The sequence below is a fragment of the Puma concolor genome, chromosome C1, assembly GCF_028749965.1.
Source record: "Puma concolor isolate L17-30 chromosome C1, mPumCon1.1.hap2, whole genome shotgun sequence".
NCBI lineage: Eukaryota > Metazoa > Chordata > Mammalia > Carnivora > Felidae > Puma > Puma concolor.
Window position 1 is genome coordinate 14,047,278 of NC_141674.1, and position 24,243 is coordinate 14,071,520.

A 24,243-nucleotide genomic window follows, 5' to 3' on the forward strand; every position below is an offset into this window, starting at 1 on the left:
TCGGGACAGAAGACAGGGGAGACCCTCGAGAGGGCAGCCTGCACTGTACCTCTGCCCTCCGGAGACTCCATCTCATGGTTCTGCCCCTCTCGCAGGAAGCCCCTAGGCAGGATGAAAACTGGTCGCAAATAAGTCAAGGAGACAGGTTCATGGGGTTTACTCAAGGCCTGGGCTACAGCCAGGTCAAGTGCCTGCTTTATTCAGACAGGAACTTCCCAAGGGGACCACAGCCCCAGCGTTTCCACATTCTGAGGGCAACTAGGAACCAGATGGGAATCTAGAAAAATAACGCATTGATCCAGACAATCAAAAAGACCACACTAAATCAACTTAAGGCAGACTGGTCAGGGTGAGAGAACAGAAGATGTGATGGAAAGGAGAGAAACCTTTGGCAGCTCGGGCCAGGATGCGGCCTAGCGGAAGTAGTTAGGACATTCGTGGGCAACCAGATGCCAGGCTCGCTCAAAGGCCTGCACGACAGCGGGCTCCAGGGGCCCTTCCTCAGTTGCCGCCAAGTTCTGTGCCAGCTGCTCCAGGCTGGACATGCCCAGGATGACTGCATCCCCGTGGGCACCCTGCAAGGGGAGACAGCCGCGGGTGAACATCTCATGCGCTGTAGTGACTCCAGCCACACGCCCGCCCTCCCAGCCCCGCCCCTGCCGAGACTCGGGCTCTGAGGTTTATTTACGCCGTGCACAGTTCCGCAAAGAACTTGAGGCGCCTTCCACAATTTCAACTACGTGACTCCAAACCCTGTCTTCTTTCCCTCCGCTGTCATACTGCTCATCCTCGGACAGACCTACGTTCAGAGCCCCCGTTCTGCCACCCGGCAGCTGTGTAAGCTTGGCTTACTTACCTCACCTGTCTGTGACTCAGTCTTCTCTATTTTCAGGGTGGTTATGGGAATGAGAAATTATGTAAAGCGCTTAGCCCCCATTTATTGAGGAACTACCATATATACGGCAGACCGGTGCAACTGTACGTATAAGGCTGATACAGGAGAAAAGTTTTAGCTGAGAAGACAGGGGACACAAGAGAGAGAGGGGAAACCCGAGGTCCCACCACAGAGTGAGACTAATGAGTTTGATTTTCTGCCCCCTTCCTGGCTGTGTGAACCCATCCCCTCATGGAGAACAACACTTCCTAAGGCCTAAGTACTAACTAAAGACATGTTTGTGAAGCTCTCATCCCAGGTCTGGGGCTGAGACATCCACTAAGAACAATGGAAGAATCGCTCACCATCAGGGACGGGGCTGAAAGAAACTTCGGAGGAAAAAACTACTTAGATGGGGTGCCTGGCTGGCTCAGTGGGGGCAGCATGTGATTCTTGGTCTCGGGGTTGTGAGTTCGAGCCCTATAGTGACTGTGGAGATTACTTAAAAATAAAATCTTTTTTTTTCTTCTTTCTTTCTTTTTTTTAACGTAGGGGCCTGAACTCACCACCCCGAGATCAGGAGTCACGTGCTCCTCCGACGGAGCCAGCCAGGAGCCCCCAGAATAAAATCTTAAAAAAAAGAAGCAGCAGGCAGACTTAGAAGTCACCTAGGGGTAAGTCTGGCTGTCCTCAGAGGGCAGTAGCAGCACGTCCAGGACGGCGGCTTACCTGGAGCCCGGAGTGGTGGTACATCCACCGGAGGGCAGCCGAGGTCATGCTGGGGACGCTGCGGCTGTACACAGCCTGCAGGGCCTTCTCCACCAGGGCAATGGCCTCGAAGTGGTGCTCCTTCCAGAAGCTGGGCAGGTGAAGGGGGTGGCACAAGGGTCAATAACATGGGGTCACAGCGGGGCTACAGCCAAAACACCAAGCACGGCAGCTGTGCCCACCTAACTCTGCAGTGAGGAGGGACCAGCGTCTCTCCGGCAGCAGAGCCAGTGTTTTTTCCGCTTTATCGGGCAGCAGAACGACTGGGCGCGGGAGGCAGTCAGAGGGACCTCACCAGAGACCCCACCTTTAACCTCTTTAGGAGTTCTTTTGAACTCGTAAAGCTGCCCTACGCTTACCTTACCTAGTGAAGCAGAGGTGACCAGTACAGTGGGGGGCAGGACTCGGCCCCAGGCCCCGTGAGTGTCAACCCAGGGCTCGCTCCTTCCTTCCTGACAAGTGGTAAGCACTTCTCAGGGAAAAGCTATGACTTGGAAGGCCCGGTGTAAGGGGCAGGGATCCTCGTTTATTCACAGAGGTCCAGAGAACACCAGAAGCACCAGAGTTCAGGAGATGGAGGTCCAGGCAGCGGGGAAGACGTGGGACCCCGGGAAAGCAGCGTAGAAGCTCTCCATTTCAGATAAGGGGGACCCCGTGCCCCACCATCCTGACGCAGCCCACCCCCAGCTCACCGATTCCTGTAGGTCTCAGCCCAGGTATTCCCGAAGAAGCGGCCTGTGGGTTGTTTCCCGTCCTTGTCCTCGTACTTGTACTTGCCAGTCAGCAGGCCCCCTGCGGGAAGACTGCCATCAGATCTGCTGGCTCGCACTGTTCCCAGAGGCCGTTCCGGACGTGAGGGGTGGGATGGCAGGGAACCCAGGAGAGCCGGAGGACCCAGCCCAGCCTCCCAGGTCCTGGGCCGGGCATCTACTATGTCAGGAACAGGCAGACACAGGGGCCGGGAATGCCCTCCCGCCCACGGGGAGCCTGTCCACACGGCAGCCCATACCAGCCAGAGGGTTGTAGGCGTAGAACCTCAATCCAAAGTGCCTGAGGCAGGGGAGGAGCTCCGTTTCCACCTGCCGAGTGGTGGCGTTGTACATGCCCTGCAGACAGAAGAGCCAGATGGAGAGGGTGCTTGTGTCCAGGGAAGAGACCCCAGCCTTCTTTTAAAACTGCCAGTCATGGGGCGCCTGGGTGGCGCAGTCGGTTAAGCGTCCGACTTCAGCCAGGTCGCGATCTCGCGGTCCGTGAGTTCGAGCCCCGCATCGGGCTCTGGGCTGATGGCTCAGAGCCTGGAGCCTGTTTCCGATTCTGTGTCTCCCTCTCTCTCTGCCCCTCCCCTGTTCATGCTCTCTCTCTGTCCCAAAAATAAATAAACGTTGAAAAAAAAAAAAACAACTTTAAAACTGCCAGTCAAAGGGCGCCTGGGTGGCTCAGTCGGTTGAGTGTCCAACTTCGGCTCAGGTCGTGATCTCACGGTTCGTGAGTTCGAGCCCCACATTGGGTTCTGTGCTGACAGCTCAGAGCCTGGAGCCTGCTTCTGATTCTGCGTCTCCCTCTCTCTCTGCCCCTTTTCTGCTGGTTCTCTGTCTCTTTTTCTCTCTCAAAATAAATAAGCATCAAAAAAAATATGTTTAAAACTGTCAGTCAAAACCTGCCCAGGACCTCAGCAGTGATTTCCCAAATCACTAGTGGTGGCAGAGGCTGGGGAGACGGGCTGGGTCCAAGGCAGGGAAACCCAACTGGCTATATCATTGCACAAATATCTATTGTTGCCAGCCGTGGGCTGGACGCTGCATTCCCGAACACAAGTAAGTCCAGCCAGGTCTCTGCCTCTGCCTCTCACAGATGTTAGAGTCAAGCTCAAAACACAGAAGGAAAAAAACAACAACACAGAAGTAAGTATCTGTCAATAGATGAATGCAGAAGGGAAGATGTGGTACATATACACAACGGGGTATCACTCAGCCACATAAAAAAGGATGAGATCTTGCCATTTGTGACAACATGGAAGGACCTACGGAGAATTATGCTAAGTGAAATAGGTCAAAGAAAGACAAACACCGTATGATTTCACTTACACGTGGAACCTAAAAATCAAATGAACAAACAGAAAAGCAGAAACAGACCCACATATACAGAGAACAAACTGCCAGTTGTCAGAGGGGAGGGGGTGGGGGATGGGCAAAAAGGGATGAAAAGGAGCGGGAGATACAGGGTACCGGTTATGCAACGAAGAAGTCACAGGGACGAGAGGTACAGCAGAGAGAATACAGGCAACAGTACGTACAGCGTTATGTGTTGACAGGTGGTAGCCATGCTTATGATGCACATAACCCAGCACAGAGACTAGCGGGATCAGTATGTCGTACGTCTACAACTAATGTCACATTGTGTGTCAACTATACTTCAGTTAAAAAAAATACACACACAGGGGCGCCTGGGGGGCTCAGTCGGTTGAACATTCGACTTCGGCTCAGGTCATGAACTCATGGTTTATGAGTTCGAGCCCCGCAGCAGCTCACTGCTGTCAGCGTAGAGCCTGTTTCGGATCCTCTGTCCCCCTCTCTCTGCCCCTCCCCTGCTCACTCTTTCTTTCTCAAAAATACACAAACATTAAAAAAAAAAAAAAAAAAAAAAAAAAGAACCTTCTTTACAAGAAAAACCCCCACATACACACAGATAAAGACAGAATAAAGGCGAGTTCTGTGATCCCAGTAGATGCTTACAAACACTCTGAATGCATGGAGATGAAGTCTTGATATTGGAGGCTCCTCTGGGGCATCAAGATGGGCCATCTAAGCGGGGCCTGAGCGCTTACTTCTACCAGGGAGAAGGGGAGGAGTGGTCCAGGCTGACGCACAGAGACAGGCAGGAAGGAAGGGCCCGAGGAGCACATGCGGGCCATGAAGGGAGCCAGGGCCAGAGCCAACAGGTGCACGTGGGTCAAGCTGAGGAGCCTGCCCCTCATCCCCATGGCACCCGGCAGCCCTCTACAGGCTGTCAGCAGGGGAGTGGCTGCTAGGGAGAGGGCACAGGGGGCAGTCGGAGGGGCCAGGGGAACCCGGGATCAGCAGCAGCCCCGCGGACGGGCCCTGCAGCCCTGGCCCTCACCTGGTACACGGTGGGCAGGATCCAGCCGCTGCTCTTGCAGAGGGTACAGATCTCGGCCACCTCCCAGGCAGCATAGTTGGAGAGGCCAAGCTCCACAAACTTGCCCTGCAGAGGAGAGGCCTCAGTCAGAAGCTGCCACGGCCCAGGACTCTAGAAAGGGGAGACAGGGGTGGGGACCCCGGGAGCGGGGTCTGCCCCCAGCTCTGCTCTGGGACTCCCCTGGTGCCTCCACTCTCCTGGGTAACAGCAGGCCAAGGAGAGGACCGGCAGACCACTTCCTGGAGCTCGGAGGCTGGCCTCACCTCCTGGTGTAGCTGATGGCAGGCACGCAGCGTCTCTTCCACGGGGGTGTCATGGTCAGGGGCATGCAGGTAGAAGAGGTCCACCCTGGAGCACTGCAGCCGCTTCAGTGATGTCTCCAGCTGGGTCCGGAGACTGTCAGGCTTCAGCGATTTCCCTTCCCAGGGATTGGCCTTGGTGGCGATTTTCACTTTGAGGAGAGAATGCAATGGCTAAGAGGCTTATTGTGTGACCCTGTCTAAATTATTTAAGATCTCTGAGCCTCAATTTGCTAATCTGTAAGATGGGGATGGAACAATGGAACTGTCTCATAGGGAGATCATGAGCATTAAATATGTAAGTTCTCAGTGTTCACTGCTGCTTTAATCACTATTATTAGTCACCAAACTGCTGGCTGTGCCAGGCCCACCACTAGAGGCACGCTTGTTCCCTGCCCTCAAGGAGCTCACAGTCTAAAAGGTGATGTTATGACACAGTAGAGATAAGCACCTGGTGCTAAAAGAGCCCAGAGTACAGGGTTGTGGCCATTCTGGGAATTCCAAGGAAGGCTTCCTATAGGGATGACCCAGGAGCGGAGTCTCTAAAAATGAGTCACAGCCAACATGGGAGGATAGGAAGCACATTCCAGAGCGTGGGAATGCAGGCAAAGTCACAGGCCAAAAAAAAAAAGAAAAAGAAAAGAAAAGTATGTGGAGGGCCATCCCTGCAATGCTGAGTTCTAAGAGCATCAACTCCAGGCAGGGAGCGGCAGGACATGGGACAAGAGAAGGGTCACAGACCTAATCACAAATGGTTTTCTCAAATACCATCCACCAAAGGCAGCCATGTTCACTGTGTCTGTAGTCGGGAGACAACTAAAAGGGTGGGCCTGGAAACAGGAGACAAGAGGCTGCCTCAAGAACCCTGGAGAGACGGAGCTGCCCGAACAGGCATCACTGGCACACTTCAATCTGAGAGACAGGTCAAAGGCAAAGGCAGCAGGTGATTACAGATCTCTCTCCCCTTCAGACTCAGAGAACAAGACAGTGTTTTGCCATACAAGCAGCTCAGAAGGGCCTTAACTGGCTGGATTCTGCACTTTTCACACAGGGCAAAGGCAAATCACCAGGTCACAGGGGAGTCACCAGACTACTTGGAATGTGGGAGGGAATAAGTCCCACCGCTTCTTGTCCACATTGTCTCCATTTCCCTACATTTCTCAAATCCTCTGTGTTCCTGGTGTGAACTTTGCCTCAAGTTCAACCTGTGGACTTTGGCTCAGTGAATGCCTGTACTCAACGAAGCAAGCAGGGAAGGGCTGGAGGAGAAAAACCAATTCAGAAACAAAACCTTCATCGTTAAGGAGGGGCAGGCAGGTTAACTAGAAAGCGTGGGTCTGATTTCAGGTTCCCATTCTGTTCCTCCAGGTCCACCAAGCTATGAATCCAAGGAGGGCCCAGAGGGGGCTCCTGAAGAGTAAGGTAGTAAAAATAACAGCAAACGTTTACTGGGCCTCACCACATGCCAGGTACCCTCCTAGGCACATCCAATGGCATCAGGCTAATGAAGGGCAGTCCCTCCCATGCACAAACATCCTCCACTCAAGCCACACCTGTCTATTGGCCGTCCTTCCACATTCCAGACACTGCATTTCCAAGCCTGGTCTGCACAGCTGTACCTTCAGCCTTTGATGCCCCTTTCTCTTATTATCGTCCCAGTAAATTACTATTGGTCCTCTAAGGCCCAGCTCCAGTGTTCTCTGAACCCTCCATGGGCCTCTCCCTGACCCCATAATCCCCCAAAGTGCTTCCTCCTCTGGGCTTCAACTTTCCCTATTAGACTCTAAGCTCCCTGTGGGTGGGTCAGAGCCACCTTCCCTCCTATAGCCCCATAACGAATCTCCCCACTCCACCCCTGCTCCCCCAGCTTGCTCTGTGGTCTAGCTGCAGCTCTCTCTGGGAGCCAGGGTACTGTCAACTAAAGAGAGCAAAGTCTAGGGACTGATGAAAGACCAGGATGAGAAGAGGGTGCTTAGAGAGCCATGGGCCGTGAGGGCAATGGGGAGAGGGAGGAGGTGGAGCTACTGGGGCCCCGCTTTGGGGCACTCGACAGGGTTGGAGGGGGTACTGCAGAGCTCTCTCTGGAGACCAGTGCCCGCAGAAGAGGTGCCCCAAGAAAGCAAGGCTGGGAGGAAGCGAAGAACTAGACCAGGCTCAGGGTAAGACTCGGGGTTCCTGAGAGGCAACCCCCAGAGGAAAGAGAAGGGGAGGGGAAGGAGATCAGGACAATGCACTGTCCGGCTGTCCGGGGCGAGACGTTCACGGAGATGCCGGGAGGTCGGCGCCTGGTAGGGTACGCGTGGCTGGGGCCGGCTGGGCGCCGCACGGTGCAGGGGAGGTACAAGTTACCTCTGCAGTCGCCGCCGCCCAGCCCGAGGCCCAGGCCGCCCAGAATGCTCTCGGACTGGCCGTCGCTGTACATGAAGGCCGTGTCCAGCTCCGTGTGGCCGCGCTCCAGGAAGGCGCGCACGGCCGCGGCGCTGGCTGGGGCGTCCATGCGGCGCCCCATCTCCATGGTGCCCAGCACTGTAGCGGGCCGGACCGGGGGCCCCGAGGCGGCTCGCGGTGGAGACAGCGGCCGGGACATGGCGGTGGCGGCGGCGGCGCGAGCCTCGGGCACCCGGGGACCTCGGGTGCAGCGGACGGCTCCTCGGGCCACAGCGCGACGCAAGGCGCTCAGCATGAGGTCGGCGCCTGCGCGCTGAGGCGCTTCGAGCCCCGCCCACCCGCCGCCGGAGAGGAGCCTGGAGGCGGTGAGGCAACGAAGACAGGCTGCGCGCCGCCCCACTGCGCACGCTCCGCTTGCTCGCACCGCCCCCAAGGCCTATAGACTCCGCCCGCGGCGCAGGAGGCGGAGCCGCGCGGCTCAGGGGCGGGGCGGGGCGGGGTTTCGGGTCAGCTGACCTAGGCTGTGGAGACTCAACCCAGAAGCCGGAGCTGTGCTGTGGATCTTGGCGCGGTGAGGAAGGTTTGAGGCTGGGGGCGAGGATGAAGGCTGCGGGTCGGGACTCTGGGGCGTCTCTGCCACATTTTCCAATAACCTCCTCCAGCCCCTAGACCATCTTGGGGCTTCTGTCCCCTCCTTCGGGTACGAGATCCTGGGACGAGGCTCTGAGCCGGGATTAGGTGGCCCCTGGGGGGCATACGTTCCCCTCCTGAGCATGGCCTCTCAGACGAGCCTGTCCAGGGATTAGTATCTGAGTCCCCTGTTCACCTCCTGGTTCCGGCGGTCGGCCCCCGTCGTGTCCGACGGCTTTGTTTTCTCCAGGGCAGGCCATGGGAGGGGGCCTCGCGGCGATTGAGCGCTGACCCCAGCAGCTGCCCTGTCATTATCCGCGCCAAACAGGCGGCTCGCGCGGGGCTGAGTCACCAGGTGGCCACGGACCTGGAGGCCTTGGAGTGGGTGGTATCCACCAGCGGGGACGCCCCTCCCCTCCACAGACGCCGCGGTTCTGTTGGGAGCCCAGATTGCCTCCTCCTCCCCTCATGCCTAGGACAAGTTTTCAAGTGTGTACATGGGGAGGCTGGGTTTGGAAGACTGGCGCGGGTCTTGTCCATTCAACACTTAAAGCCTGCTTTGCGCCAGGGACTTGCGGAGGGCGGTAGAGGAGCGGGGGACACGAGGCAACCAGTGCTTAGCCTGTACCAGGTACCATCCTCATTTCTTGGCCTGAATTATGTCATTTAATTCTGCAGTTTGTAATTCTGCAGTCTAGGAGGTGGATACCTAGGTTATCCGCCCCCCCCCCCCCCCCCCGCCCCATTGTATACATTGGAATTCTGAGGCTCAGTCACTTGCCCCGGAGTTCTATACCTTGTAGGCATCAGGCAGGTCAGTTCTAGGGTGTTCTCTCCTCAGACCTAGGTCATCTGAACTCACAACTAGTTTCTTTCCTTCCTTCCTTCCTCCTCTTTCCTTTCTATATTCCTCTCTGTCTGTCTCCTCTTTCTTCCTCAGCACTTTCTGAACCTTTATTGTGCAGCTGGTGTTTCCAGCCCTGAGAGTCCATCACAGCTAGGGTGAAGGGAGGGGTGTGGGCTTGAAGAGCAGGATTAGCTGAGGAATGTGATAAGCATTCTTCAGGTATGTGAAGGGGGGGGGGGGGCGGTGGGGTGACAGGTGTCATCCAGCCAGCCTTTGCAAGACCTCTTTGAGATGACATGTTAGAACTCGGTCTCAGTGTCTCCTTTACCAGGCCCTCCAGGGGCAGAAGGACACTCCTCGGGGAAGAGACCACACGTGCGGAAGCCTGGAGGCCTGCAGCTTCCTTGGGAAGCTTCCATGGGAAGCGTCTCCGTGATTTAGCTTGGGATCCGAGAGAGGAACTTGGTATGGCAGGTGATGCCTTCTCCAGCACAGCCTTTCTCAGAGTATGGCCGTGTGCACCAGAATCAGATGGGGTTGCCCTTCTTTTTTTTTTTTTTTTTTTTTTTTTAAGATTTTAATTTTAGGTAATCTCTACACCCAGTGTGGGGGTTGAACTCACAACCCCGAGACCTAGAGTCACATGTTCTACCAACTGAGCCAGCCAGGCATCCCAAATCCCTTGTGTTTAAGGCTGCTTCTTGAACCCAAAGACCCTGATCTGAAGTCCAGAGACACTGTTCCTGAATTCTGGACACGTGCCCCCTGTGGTTCCAAGACACCCCTGCTGTGGTCCTTGTCAAACCTGTGGATGCAGCCAAACTTTGTTGGAACCCCGGACATCTGTTCTCACAGTGCTATTTGACCAAGAGGTGGGCCCCTTTCCAGAAGCCAGGCCTGGGGCCCAGGCTGGCTCTTTAGCTGGGTCAGAACCTATAGGTGATGGGCTGTACGCACAGCGGCCCCCAGGGGAAGGCCCTCTGGTCAGGATTCATGTGCGTCTTAGAGTGCCCTGAGTTGTACGCATGCCCTGTGCATGGATAGGAGACCACCCACCTAGTGCTCTGGGCCCTCTGAGCCAAGCTATGATTCTCAAGACACCCCCTTCCCTCACTGGGCATGTGCTCACCTTATTTCCTCCCTAACCTGGTGAAAAGGATGGGGGGTGAGGGAGTGGCCTCAGGGTGGTTGAGCTATAGGGTTCTCATCCCTCAAGCAGTCACCAGCCTGACAGCCAGTCAGGCGCTGGGCTAAGAGCCTCATATGCGCTTCATCTGCACCACAAACCCCAAGGAGTGAGTGTCATCATCCCCATTTTATAGAGAGGCTCAGACGGGTTCCTCACTTGGGCAGGGCCACCCGACCTTATCTGGAAAACGGAGACCGTCTCCACTACCTCGCAGGGAAGTTACGAGGGTGGCGATGTATTCATGTGATGGGCTGGATGGGCACACTCAGAATCTGTAAGAGGACGGCGGGGAGTCCAGTTGGGAGGTGGCTGGGAGACCAGAGGACTTGCTCTGAGACGCCTTTAGCCCAGCAGAGATACAGTTTTTACCTGGATTGTCTGTAACCTGGGTGGCCTTGCAGGTGCTGGTGGCAAGACATCAGGTCAACAGCTCCCATGTGGGCTGTGCTGAAGGTCATCAAGGTGGGTTACCAGGATGCAGGTAGAAGCTATCAGCACCCTTTTTGGGCCCTGGAAGTACTGCAGAGAACCAGGCAGACAGTGACCTGGATGCCCTTGCCCCCAGCTCAGGGCCTCTGCTCGTGGCCAGTCACAGTAGGGCTGAGAGTCTCAAACTTCCTGAGAAGAGAAGCTGACTTGCTTCCTTGCCCTCCCTGGTGCTCCCAGGGTGCTGCGATCTCAGCACTTCCAAGGGTCTGGCCAGGGTGACAGTCCATTTGGGTGCTGTGACAAAACAGCAAAGACCAGGTGGCTTATAAACAATACACTTTGATTTCTTACATGTTCTCGGGGCTCGGAAGTCCAAGGTCAAGGCACCAGCAGATTTGGTGTCTGGTGAGGGTCCGCCCCCTGGCTCATAGGTGGCTGTCTTTTCGCTGTGTCCTCACATGGCAGAAGGGGTGAGGGAGCTCCCTGGGGTCTCTTTTATAAGGACACTCGTCCCATTTATGAGGGCTTTGCTCTCCTGACCCAAGCACCTGCCAACGGCCCCATCTCCTAATGCCATCACACTGGGGGTTAGGTTTCAATGTACGAATTTGGGGAGCACACAAATGTTCACTCCGTAGCACAGGGCATTGCTTTATGAGGATTCCGGGCCTTCTGAGTAGGAACTGAAGGTGGCCTGAGACAGTCTCAGTCCGGTGAGGAAAGTCTCTGAGCACAGGAAGAGAAGAGGAAGCCTGCCTTCTGGCCGCTGGGGAGGTCGAGGCAGTTAGGCCAGGCCACAGGAGAGCTCAGCCACACCCAGGGACAGAAGCGCCTGAGGCAGCATCGGCAGGGTGGCAATGAGCTGGGGTGTGGTGGGCTCCCAGTCCCCGCTTTGACTCTGGCCTCTGCCGCTTCCTGGCTGGGTACGAGTCCCTTCCGTTCATGGAGTTGATATGAGGACAACATGAGTAAATGCCTGCAAGGTGCTTAGCACAAAGCTGGCAAAGAGCTTAGTAATCAAGGGCTGTGATGCGTCTCGCCTGGTAGACACGGCACCATCTGGCTCCACTTTCTCTCCCTTCTCTTGGACTGTCGCGCAGACGGGGACTGCTTTAGTCACTGTGCAGGGTGCTCGGGCACCGGGAAAACTCTCCTGCCTGTTCCTGCACCAGCCACCTTCTGGCTTTGCTGGTGGTGAGAATGGGGAGGTGGTTCTGGACCCCTTGCCAGCGGGCGTCCCACACATGTTGCTCCTGGAGAATTCTGCGTGAGTGCCACGCTTGGGTCCCAGCCACCTGTGCAGCCCCTGGGCCCGCCTGGCCGTCATCCCCTGAGCGATGTTGGCAGATAGCCCTACTTTAAATGAGACGATGTGCTCAACGGGGCCTGGTCTCAGCAGACCCTCCTGGAGTAATTGACAAAACAGATTGGAAACAACGTAAATGTTCAAGAGTTCTGACAGAGGTGCCTCTGAGGGCTCAGTTCTCCGCACTGTAGGGACTCCTTTAACCCTGGTGACCCTGGTGACATCCGTGTGAGGGCGGTAGTGTTACCACCCCTTTTATAGATGAAGGTATTGAAGCACAGGGGGGCCGGGGCATCTACCCAAAGCTGCAGCACTGTCAAGTGGTAAAGCTGGGATTCGAACACACTTGTCCCTGACTGCAGATCAGCGCTCTCCCTGCCTGTGTCATTGGCACGCGTGTGCTGTCATCTTTCTGTCCTTGAGGCTGATTGTCCTCAGATTCAGAGGCTTGGTCTGTGCCAGGTGTTAAAACTGGGGATGGGCATAGCTGGGGGGCGCCACAGGATGCAGACCTGCCAGAGCTGAAGGCGCCCTTTCTTTCTCCCCCTACGACCCTCCCTCCATCCCACAGCGGCCATGGTCTGGAAGAAACTGGGCTCCGGCAACTTCTCCAGCTGCCCCAACGGCTCCCTCGAGTGGATATGGGATGTGTTTGGCGAATGCGCCCAGGACGGCTGGGACGAGGCCAGCGTAGGCCTGGGCTTGATCTCCATTCTCTGTTTTGCAGCATCCACCTTCCCGTGAGTACCGGCAGGGGTGCAGGGAGCAGGGCAGGGGTATGGGGTGGGGTGGGGCGATGGCTTCAGGCACTGCTTGGAGGGGCCTCTCCAGATTCAAGGCCATGTGTGCTGCCTCCACTCCCACTCACTGACTTCCAGCCCGCCCCGGAGGGCCCTGCGCTGAACTCCACCCTAGGCTGACACACAGATGATAATAACAAGAATATTAACACTTGCTGCTCTGTGTTGAGGGTCCAGTGTGTATGTGGCTGACTTCTAAGCGCTTGATGTGTTTTTTACTTCATTTAATCCTCATAATAAGCCTGTGAAATAGGAACAGTTGCCGTGCCTACTTTATGAGGGAACGGAAACCCAGAGAGGCTAAGTAACTTGCTCTAGGTTGCACAGCTAGGAAGAGAGGAAGCAGAGGGGTGGGTGGGCTGAGATGCACCAAGCCCTTGCCCTGTGACAGTCTGGTGGTGGGCGGAGAAGCAAGGATTACCAAACAGCATGGCCACTGGCATGATTGGGGAAGAGGACACACTGTGACCTGGGAGAGTCACTTTGCTGCTCTGTACCTCAGCTTCCCCATCTGCAAAATGAGAATGTTGTTCCCTAACTGCCGGGGTTGCTGGCGTGAGGGAACGTATGCCTTTGCTCGTTGTGAGCACAACCCCGTGGCTGGACAGAGCGTGTGCGGGTCAGGGACACGGGGACAGGTGAGGTCAAAGAGGTCACCAAGGGCCCTGTAATGTGAGGCATTCTCCCCTGTTAGGAAACGTGCTCTTTATCCTGAGGGAGAAAGATAGGAGTTTAATCAGGAGCTCGGGCATCTTTTAAAAATAGCTTTATGGAGAGATAATCCACATACCATATAATTAGCCTATTTACATGTATAATTCAGTGTTTTTCGTATAGCCACAGAGTTGTGTAACCATTGCCTTAATCAGTTTTAGGACATTTTCTTCACCCTAAAAAGAAACCCCCAAAGCAGTGAGTCATTCCTCATTTCCCACTCCCAGGCCCTGGCAACCATGAGTCTACTTTCTGTTGCTATAAATTTGCCTACCCTGGACATTTCGTGTAAATGGAATCACAGAATATGCGAAAGCCTGGCTTCTTTCCCTTAACATAACGTCTTCAAGGCTCATGCATGTTTGGCAGGTGTGAGGGCTTCATTCCTGTTTATGTCTGAATAATATTCCCGTGTGTGATATCCCACCTTTCATTCGTTCATCCATTGATGGGCATTTGGTCTGTTTCTACTTTTCGGCTATGCCAGTCAAGGCCACTGTGAGCATTCATGTGCACGTTTTTGTGGGTACATGTTTTCACTTCTCTTGGGTACGTGCCTAAGTAGCAAAATTGCTGGGTCATATGGTAACTGTGTGTTTACTCTTTTAAGGATGTTTAAAAAACATTAAGTTCTGGTTTCATGACGTGGCCTGGCCCTAGTGATGTCATTTTGGGCCTGTGGTTTTCTTTTCTTTCTCTCTCTCTTTTTTTTTTAAGATTTTTTTTTTTCATTTTTCTTTTTAATATTTATTTATTTTTGAGAGAGAGAGAAACAGCACAAACTGGGGAGGGACAGAGAGAGAGGAAGACACAGAATCTGAAGCAGGCTCCAAGCTCTGAGCTGTCAGCACAGAGCCACACGTGGGGCTCGAACCCACCGACCGTGAGGTTATGACCTGAGCCAAAGTTGGATGCTTAACTGACTGAGCCACCCAGGCGCCCCTTTTTCAAAGATTTTTATTTTAAGGGACGCTTGGGTGGCTCAGTCGGTCAAGCGTCTGACTCTTGATTTTGAGGTCATGATCTCACAGTTTGTGAGTTTGAGCTCAGAGTCTGGCTCTGTGGTGATAGTGCAGAGCCTGCTTGGGATTCTGTCTTTCCTTCCTTCTGCTCCTCCCCCGCTTTGTGCTCACTCTCTCTCCCCCTTTCTCTCTCAAAATTAATAAACTTAAAAAAAAAAAAAAGATTTTTGTTTTTAAGTAATCTCTGTATGCAACGTGGGGCTCGAAGTCACAACCCTGAGATCAAGAATCACACGCTCCACTGACTGAGCCAGCCAGGCGCCCCCAGTGGTTTTCTTTTTAATAAGGAACCGCCAGGCTGTTTTCCAGAGAGGCTGCACCATTTTACATTCCCACCAGCCATGTGTGTGAGGTTCCAGGGTCTCCAAATCCCCATCAATGCGTATTTTCTTTGTTATCGTAGCCACCCTAATGGCTTTGCAGTGTTATCTCATTGTAGTTTTGATTTGTATCTGCCTGATGGCTAGTGATGTTAAGCGTAGCTTTTCTTGTGATTTTTGGCCATTTGTATATCTTCTTTGGAAAAAGGTCTGTTCAGATCCTTTGCCCGGTTGTCAAGTGGATTATTTGTCTTTTTGTTGTTGAGTCGTAAGGGTTCTTTACATATCCTAGATACAGCAGCTTCATCTGACATATGATTTGCAAGTATTTTCTCCTGTTCCGTGGGTTCTCTGTTCACTTTCGCGATGGTGTCCTCTGAAGCACAGAAGTCCTAAATTTGGACAGTGTCCAGTTTATCTCTTTTTTTTCTTTTGTTGCTCGTGCTTTTGGTGTCCTATCTAAAAAAGCATCGTAGCCTAACCCAAGTCATGGAGATTTGCCCTTATCGTAACTGGGGTGCAGGGGCACAAGAGCACCTAGCTTTGGGGGTCCCACACAGACCGGGTTCGGCCACTCACTGCTGACAGAATCTGAAGGCAGAGACACCGAGTGGTGGTGAACCAAGAAAGGAACTTGTTTCCAAGAGGCCGATCCTGGGAAGACCGTGGACTTGCGTCTCAAGGACTGTCTCCGTAGTGCTGAAAATCCATCTGGATTTATATAAGGAAAATGTGGGACAGGGGTCAGTGGGGACGTGCTGGTGGGCAGTGAGGGTCAGGTCAGTCCTTGTCTTGGGGTCAATCATTCCGGGTCTTGCTGGCTCAGGGCCGTCCTTGTTGCCTGAGGGAGTAGTTTCGGTTCCCTTCCCAGGATGCTTTGCCCTCAGGGTCTTTTGCCTGAGTTGTGGGATGAGCTGGAAAGAAGAACTTAATCAATTAGAAAGTTTGAGGTCAAAATGGATGTAGGTGAAGCCCTCTTTCGTTATCGTTTCTTCTGAGAGTGTTATAGATTTACCTGATTCTGACACCAGCATCCGTGTGTATTTTTGCCCCACAGCACCAAGCATTTAACTCAGTTTAGGCCCTGTCTACTTTGGGACAGCATCAGATCCCACAGGTTAAGGGCTCAGTCCCACAGGATTGCCCCTCCCCCTTCAGAGGTCACTTGCAAGTCTAGGTTGTCGCCTGTGCTTCTGGTAGGTGTAGACCAGCTCTAGATCAAACCTGCTTGGGTTGATTAATTTGCTAGAGCGGCTCACAGAAGTCAGAAAAACATCTTACTCACTGGATCACCAGTTTATCACAAAAGGGTGTAACTCAGGAACAGCTACATGGAAGAGATGGAATTTCTAATTTCTCTCCCAGCGCGCCGCCCTCCCTGAATCTCTTACACGTTCACCAACCTGGAAGCTCTCTGAACCTGTCTGTTCCATTTCTTGTGCAGGCTTTGCTACACAGGCATGCTTGATTAAATCAGGGCCACTGGCGATTGACTTCATCTCCAGCCCCTGCCCCCTCCCCAGAGGTCACTGGATTGGGCCGGAAAGTTCCAAGGGTTTAATCACATCATGGCAACCAGCCCTCCTCTTTGGAGGATCCAGAGGCTTCCCAAAACTTAACCTCGTGAACATAACAAAAGGCACCCTTATTGTTCTAATCGCTTTGGAAATTGCAAGGTTTTTAGGAGCTCTCTGCCAGGGATGGGGTGAAGACCGAATCTAGATTTCTTATTATAAATCGCAGTGTAACAAATTAGCTTTTAAATTTAGGTCTGTTAAGAAACAAAGTTCCACTGGGTAAAATTGAAGATCCAGTTGGTGCTATGAAGCCATTCATGAATTGGACAGCATCCCATCTAGCAAATAGATGCTCTAAGGAGTTTTATAAAATGGAAGATTATAAGAAGGAGAATGGAGCAAGAAATTATTAGCAGAAAAAAAAGAAAGAAAGAAAGGATGGTATCAGGTAAATTCACTTTCCTGCAGGGGATCTTACTTAGTAGATTACCTCATCTTCTTTTGATGGGGGATGGAGAGGACAGATGACCTCACTGCTGCTGACCAGAAAATTCCTGACCAATTAAGACTACGTTTCTGGGTTGAAATGCAATTAGATTACTTATTAAGCCCCTGTTTGGTGATTTGGCCTGAGTGACTCCATCTTGAGCCTGTGGTTTTCTTTTTGATGGGTTGTTGATACAGTTTGAGTGATGTTTTGTATATGGTGTGAGGTAGGGGTTCAGTCTTTCTTTTGCATGGAGATATCTAGTTGTCCCAGTACCATGTGTTTAAAAGACTATGATTCCCCCATTGAATTGTCCTAGTATGCTGTCATGGGCTTGACATTTTTATTGAATTGGCTTATTCCAGGTGCCATTGTGGGTATATTGCAAGTCGTCAAAGCAGATGCCATCCTTGCCTTTCCAGAACTTCTACTGTGGCTCCCTTTATTTATTTATTTATTTATTTATTTATTTATTTTTAAGTTTATTTATTTTGAGGGAGAGAGAGCATGCATACTGCCAGCGGGTGAGGGGCAGAGAGCAAGAGGGAGAGAGAGAATCCCAAGCAGGCTCTGAGCTGTCAGCACACAGCCCAACGTGGGGCTTGATCTTACAAACCGTGAGATCATGACCTGCTGGCTCCTTTTAAAAGGCAGTCTGGGAGGGGTGCCTGCATGGCTCAGTCAGTTAAGCATCAGACTCTTACTTTTGGCTCAGGTCATGATCTCACAGCTACAGAGATCAAGCCCTACGTCAGGCCTCATGCTGACAGCGTTGAGCCTGCTTAGGATTCTCTCCCTCTCTCTTCCCCTCCCCTGCTCTCTCTCTCTTTCAAAATAAATAAGTCAACATTAAAAAAAAAAAGTCAGTGTGGGAGTCACAGGGAAGAAGGGCTAGAGGGACAGGGAATAAGACTGGAGGCAGGGAGGCCAGCTTGGAGGCCGTGTAAGCCATCCAACAAGCAGCGATATTAGCAGGAGTTGGAGAGGCCCTTCACAGGCTGACCGGACAGGTATGGGTGACTGATGGAGGCCGAGGGAGAGAGAGGCCTTGTTCCGGGCTGAGAGCTTCTCTAGAACTATCTGAGGAGCTGGCTGAGGCTTTTCCTGCCTGCCTGAGCCTGGCCGAGTAACCAGTGGGGGGGGTCAGAGGCCGGAGAGAGAGCCCCAGGTGACAGCAGGAAGGGCAGTCCCCTTTGTGCTCCTCTGTAGGACTCAGCCTTTCTTAAGTGCGGCAGAATCACCCCCCCTGAAATTTATGGAGTCTTGCCAAGACACATGTCCCAGAAGGGGCTTTAGGGGCCAGAGGATAGACCTTAATTAGGGCTTCCGTGGTGCCAGGCCTGTGCCGGACCCTATTCCTGCCTTCAGGAAGCTTGCGTCCGGGAGGGACGGGGATGTCCCGTGTTACAAGGGAGAAGTGGAGGACACTGGCGAGCTCGCCACCAGGAAGCCCTGGGGAGGAAGTGATAGTTCTCAAGCCATGAAACACAAAGAGGAAGAGGAGGGAGTGGGCGGCCGGCTGCCAGGAACAGGCTGGAGAAAGGGAAATAGGTCCTGGTGGAGGGGGCAGGGGCAGAGGAAGAGCCAGACCTGGGGGCCACGTGAGGACGCGCCCGGGAGGATGCGACTCCTCGCTGAGCAGCAGTGAAAGGCTCTGAATGATTTCAGGGTTTTAGAAAGATCCTTGAGAGGGAGGAAAGATTCGAGGAGGAACCAGGCGTGGATAAGAGACACAGAGGTGGGTGGTTGGGCAGGGGGCGCTCGGACAGGAGGAGGAGAGGGAGAGATGGCCATGGGGAGAACCAGGCCATGCTCTCTGCTCAGTTTCTGATGTTGGTGATGGTGGGGGTGGGGGTGGGGTGAGGTACCACTTAGCCCCCTTTTATTTAAATACACACCAACGACTAAACAGAAAATGTAAAGGCTTAATGGCGGTTGTGTAAAGGTTAAGGGTGACTGGAGCCTCAGGGTCTGGCTGTGACAGGACTGGCCCAGCCCCTGTGAGGAACGTGGCTACACAGACCTGCCCTGTGGGGGTTCTGTGAGGACTGGGTGAGTCCATACGCACAGAGGGCCCAGAATTCTCCTGTTACCTGTCATCGGCATTGAGCTCATGCTAAGACCAAGGGTCCAAAGAGAGGGCCTTTGGGAAAACCACCAGCGTATCAGAAGCCACTGGCCTAGTGACGGAGAGCTCTGGGGGTCCCAGCCCTGGCCCTCCCCATTGCCCTTTTTTAAAAAATTTTTTAACGTTTATTTATTCTTGAGAGAGAGAGAGAGAGAGAGAGAGAGAGCTGGGGAGGGGCAGAGAGAGAGGAGACACAGAATCTGAAGCAGGCTCCAGGCTCTGAGCTGCCAGCACAGAGCCTGACGCGGGTCCCGAACTCACGGACCGAGATCGTGACCTGAGCCAAAGTCCGACGTTCAACCGACCGAGCCACCCAGGCGCCCCTTCCTATTGCCCTTTGAAGGTAATGGGCTGTCGTCTGGTCCATCTTATCACTGGCTGCTCCTGGAGATCGTGCAGCCCCAGGCGTTGTGCTCCCGCCACCATCCTTTGAACCCCCTTCCCCTCCTCAGAAGAAAGAATGCGGGGTCCCTGTGAAGCGGTCTCAGGGCCTGACACAGAACTTTAGCACCCTGTAAAAACTCCACGTTCCCACTGGGAGATGCCAGGGTGCCACGGAGGGGAATCTGAGTACTGCTATGGGTGGTTCTGGAAAGAGGGATGCCCCACAGGGTTCCCGGGTGACTTCCTGTGCTTCTGCGGCCCCTGCTCCACTCTTCCCCTGAGTGTCGTCTCCTTCCTCTGCCACAGCCAGTACATCAAGGCCTGCAAGACAGGCAACATGGACCAGGCGCTGTCTCTGTGGTTCCTCCTGGGCTGGATCGGTGGAGACTCCTGCAACCTCATCGGCTCCTTCCTCGCCGACCAGCTGCCCCTGCAGGTGGGCCAGACCGCGGGCAGGTGGGCTGCACGGGACAGCCAGCACGAGGGTCCCCGCTCCAGCGTCCTGATCCATGGTTCCATCTGGCGAGGGCCCCACCCCGTAGAGAGTGCCTTCCGCCCTGCCATGCGGCGTGACAAGGGGTCGGTCGGTGCCCTTGTCCGGGCCTCAGTTTCTCCATTTGCACACTGAGCACATCAAACCAGAGGATCGCTCTGGGGGCTGTGCTGTTAGGTGTGGGTCCCCAGAGGAGGAACAGTTTCCCTTGGCAGGTCCAGGTGCCAGGAATCACAGGAATCCTCTGCCTTCCCCACCAGGACTGTAAAGTCTTTTTTTTTTTTTTTTTTTTTTTTTAAATGTTTATTTATTTTTGAGAGAGAGAGGCAGAGCATGAGTGGGGGAGGGACAGAGAGAGAGAGAGGGGTAGACACAGAATCCGAAGCAGGCTCCAGGCTCTGAGCTGTCAGCTCAGAGCCGGACGCGGGGCTCGAACCCACGAACCGCGAGATCATGACCTGAGCCGAAGTCGGACGCCCCACCGACTGAGCCACCCAGGCGCCCCAGGACTGTAAAGTCTTGATGGCTCCTGTACCAGCCAGACCAGAGCCCTCACTTAACCTCCCAGTCCCGTTCTGTGTCCTGCACGTTTTCTCCCTCTGCCTTCCCTGATCTCTGCCGGGTAGAAACTGTGCTCCGCTCCCTCCCAGATAAGGAGACAGAAGGTCACAGAGGTGAAATGAATCGGCCGGGCCACCCGGCTGCTGACCGAGCACGGCCGTGCTGTCGGCACATGGTCCGCAGAGCCTGGGAGCCCTGTTTGTCTTGCAGACCTACACGGCGGTATATTACGTACTGGCGGACCTGCTGATGCTATCACTGTACTTTCATTACAAATTTAAGAAACGCCCCTCGCTGTGTGAGTACGGGGTCCCTCTGGTCGGGTGTGTCGGGGGCAGCGGGAGAGCCGGCAGCCTGGGAGGAAGTGGGTTTCCCATTGCCCAGTGATAAACTCAGCGTAGGGCCTTATCTGCAGGTCTGAGCCCCAGCCGGCCACGATGGAGGCCGGAGGGTGATTGGCACATCCCGGCAGGACCGCAGGGACTTCCCTTCTCTTGAGCTCTCATTCAGCAAACGTGGCTTCAGCTGCTCCTCTGTGCCTGGCCCTGGGCTTGGAGCTGAGGAACCGAGGACAAGGACAGGTCCTCGCTGCCCTTGAGGATTGAGAAGGGGGAGGTCAGATGGAGGCAGTTGGGGGCGGGGCTGTTTCGCTGGCATTTCCGTGTGGGGTAACCCCCTCCTGATCCTGCTGCCTTCGTCTCTCCTTTACCACCCGAGGAGAAGGGTGCTATGATTACACCCGTTCTGTAGATGAGGAATTAAAGCTCAGAGAGGTTCGGTTACTTGCCCAGAGTCACACAGCCACTGAAGGGCAAGGCCAGGACTCAAGTCCTGGTCTGTTTCCTGCCACTGATAACCTAACCGTGGCTTTCCACCTGCCTCCCGCCCAGTGTCTACCCCCATCAATTCTCTGCTCCTGTTCATTTTGGCAATGGTGTGTACCACCCCACTGCTGAGGAGTGCTGGCCCCGTGACTGCCCCGAGCGAAGTCTTCCGGGGGCGGACGCTTCTGTCAGTGGAGCCGGGCAGTAAGGTGAGGTGCGGGTCTGGTAGGGTGGGGTGTGGATTGGGGGCCGGCTCGTCGTCCCCAAGGACCCTGCCCTGCATGGCCGGGGGGGTGGGCACTGCCCTCTCCCAGGGGGCCTGGGGTCTCGCCCTGCACCTCTGGCCCCTGTTAGGCACTGAGCACCCCCTCCCTCCCAGCCCTTCACTCGGCAGGAAATCATCGGCTTCGTCATCGGCTCTGTCTCCAGCGTGCTGTACCTGCTCTCCCGGCTGCCTCAGATCCGCACTAACGTGAGCCTGGGGCAGGGGTGGGTGGGCCCCCTGTGTTGAGGTGTGGAGTTTCGCAAAAGGTCTGGGTCCAAACTCACTGTTGGCTTGGGCAAGTGCATCCAGTTCCCGAAGCCTCAGTTTCTGCCTCTGGGGAGTGGGCATGGGCCGCCTACGGGCACGTGTGTCCCGTGTGTGTCTCAGGGAAGCAGGAGGTCACGCGAGGTCAGGGGCTAGGCCCAGAGTCCTGAGAGGAGAGGAGAGAGTGGCATATTGGGGCCAGGGGGGCTTGTGGGGCAGCGAGGGTCCGTGGGGGGCGGGGGAGCGGGCCATCGTGGGGCCAATGTCCCATGGGCCCGGAACGGGTGTAGGGGTGCGGGTCGTGGATACCGGGTGCACAGGGAGACGTCAGCTCAGAGCATGCACAGTGCGACAGGGACGTGTGGACAGGGACAACCCAGGGTGACAAGAGTCCTGTCTGCGGCCTCCGACCCCACCCCATCCTCACCCCTAGTTCCTGAGGAAGTCGACCCAGGGGGTCTCCTATTCGCTGTTCGCGTTGGTGATGCTGGGGAACACGCTGTACGGGCTGAGCGTGCTGCTCAAGAACCCCGAGGTGGGTCAGAGTGAGGGCAGCTACCTGCTGCACCACCTGCCCTGGCTCGTGGGCAGCCTGGGCGTGCTGCTGCTGGACACCATAGTATCCTTCAGGGGCGGGGCGGAGGGCGGGGCGGGGGCGGGGCGTGCTGCTGCTGGGCCCCATCATATCCTTCAGGGGCGGGGCGGAGGGCGGGGCGGGGCGTGCTGCTGCGGGACACCTTCCTATCCTTCAGGGACTGGGCAGCGTGGGGCCGGCTTGGCAGCCTCCGCCTGCACACCGCTCCGCACCCACCCATCCAAGCACCCCGGGAGGCACCAGACCCGGCGGTGAGCAGGAACCGAACGGCCCTCGCCTGGGAAGCTTACAGCTCAGTGAGGGGGCAGTTGGCACGCATGGAGTGATCAGAGTGTGGCGCCGGGGGCTGTCTTGGTTTAGAAGGTCAGCCAAGGCCACCACAGTGCCATTTAAACTGCCCCGAAGAGGTGCCTGGGTGGCTCAGTTAAGTGTCAGCTTCAGCTCAGGTCATGATCTCGAGGTTTGTGAGTTCAAGCCCCACATTGGGTGCTGTGCTGTCAGCACCAAGCCTGCTGGGGATCCTCTGTCCCGCCCCCACCACCCCAAGCCCGCTCGTCCTCTTCCTTTCTCTCAAAAATAAATAAACATTAAAAAAAAAAAAATTTAAACAGCCCCCCCCCCCCCGCCCGGGGAGAAGAAGAAATCACGCAGAGAGGCAAGGGAGGGGTGATCCAGACTCAGCTTGTGCAAAGGCCCTGAGGAATAAGGGGGAAATCAGCCCATCCAGGCCAGAGGAGTGTAGGCTGGAACGTGGAGGCAGCTGTCCCTGAGAGCCTCGAAGGAGGGGCTGCAGCTCCAGACCTTGGCCTCTCAGAGTGAGGGTGACTGGGAAGGAAGAGGGAGCAGCTCTGGAGGGAGCCGGGTCATGTCCGTCCCAATCTCTGCTCCGTTTGGCCTTGACGTCGGCCCCTCCAGATTTCTATCCAGTTCCTGGTGTATAGGAACACGGCCACCTCCGCGGAGCGCCAGCCCCTGCTCCACAGTTGACAGGGACCCAGGCCAAGCCCAGGACAAACCGGGACCTCCAGATGCCACACCCAGGAAGGGACAGCTGTGGGCAGACACGGGGCTGCTGACCGTGGACTGGATCGTGGAGGAGGCTGGGGGTGCCTTGAGCTCCCCGCCCAGCTGCCTCCCCACCCACCTCTGAAATCTCTGGGCTGACTCCCGGGAGCCCCGACCGACTCTTCAGGGAGTGAGGAGTGAGAGGGGCACCAGGGCCAGTCCCCCACCCTCTTGGGACACACACCAGTGTCTGAGGCTCCTGTCCCTGGAAGCCTCGAGGAGGGCCTGCAACCAAGACCTTGGCCTCCCAGAAGGCAGCTGGCGCCCACGAGCTCCCCTCTCTCCGTCTGTCTGCATGCCCCCCGGAGCGGGGCGCAGGTGCAGCCGGGTGCATCCGGGGCCATCCTGGTGACTCCGGAAGCCCAGTAAATGGTACCTCCCAGCGAGGCCTCTTTCTGTCCTCATTCCTGAGGTGCTGGGGTCTGGGCTGCTCTGGGCGACAGCGGTGGATGGTGATCCGGGCCCCAGCTGCCGGGTCTCAGGTGGGGGCCTAAAGGTCCGGATGTGGCAGAGCCGAGCAGGAGCAGATCGCCCAGCCTCCTGAGGACCTCTGGTTTTCTCACCTGCTTCTCATGGTGAGGACACAGCAGCGAGGACGATGCTCTGACAGGGTCCCGGCTCCTCTGTGCTCAGGAAGAAGCAGAGTAGTTAGGTACAGACCTTGGTTCTGCATCTTAAGCTTGTCTGTGCCTGTTACCTCATCTGTGAAGTGGGATGACGACATTACCATTTTGTATTTCCTTCCAGGATGGCGTAATTAACGGAGGTTAGCCCCAAAGTCTGTCATGTAGTAAGAGCCTAATAAAGCTTAGCTTTGGTAATTTTCAGTTGGAGGAGAGGCACATCCCAGATCTCCCTGCAGGTCAGGGAGACCTTCCTGGAGGAGGCGACATGCAGAAAATGAGCAGGGGATAACGG

General features: G+C 55.2%; 2 protein-coding genes across 6 annotated transcripts; one reads left to right on the forward strand and one right to left on the reverse strand.

Moving 5' to 3' along the window:
• Positions 1 to 150: 150 nt before the first annotated feature.
• Positions 151 to 7,838, reverse strand: LOC112848977 (aflatoxin B1 aldehyde reductase member 2). The gene is made up of 7 exons (XM_025912820.2): positions 7,447 to 7,838; positions 5,062 to 5,249; positions 4,760 to 4,864; positions 2,652 to 2,748; positions 2,335 to 2,434; positions 1,604 to 1,733; positions 151 to 575 (listed from the first exon to the last, which is right to left on the reverse strand). The coding sequence occupies exons 1-7, from the start codon at positions 7,778 to 7,780 to the stop codon at positions 414 to 416; spliced, it is 1,116 nt and encodes a 371-aa protein (XP_025768605.2). The 5' UTR covers positions 7,781 to 7,838; the 3' UTR covers positions 151 to 413.
• SLC66A1 (solute carrier family 66 member 1) lies at positions 7,097 to 23,707 on the forward strand. 5 transcript variants are annotated; one of them, XM_086715850.1, is made up of 8 exons: positions 7,097 to 7,256; positions 12,458 to 12,626; positions 19,565 to 19,694; positions 20,523 to 20,610; positions 21,203 to 21,345; positions 21,516 to 21,608; positions 22,099 to 22,284; positions 23,176 to 23,707. In XM_086715850.1, the coding sequence occupies exons 2-8, from the start codon at positions 12,463 to 12,465 to the stop codon at positions 23,245 to 23,247; spliced, it is 876 nt and encodes a 291-aa protein (XP_086571976.1). In that variant the 5' UTR covers positions 7,097 to 7,256; positions 12,458 to 12,462; the 3' UTR covers positions 23,248 to 23,707. The 5 variants fall into 5 exon arrangements, with proteins under 5 accessions (XP_086571976.1, XP_086571975.1, XP_086571978.1 ...); XM_086715849.1 differs by lacking the exon at positions 7,097 to 7,256 and adding an exon at positions 7,922 to 8,056; XM_086715852.1 differs by lacking the exon at positions 7,097 to 7,256 and adding an exon at positions 8,002 to 8,065.
• Positions 23,708 to 24,243: the final 536 nt, after the last annotated feature.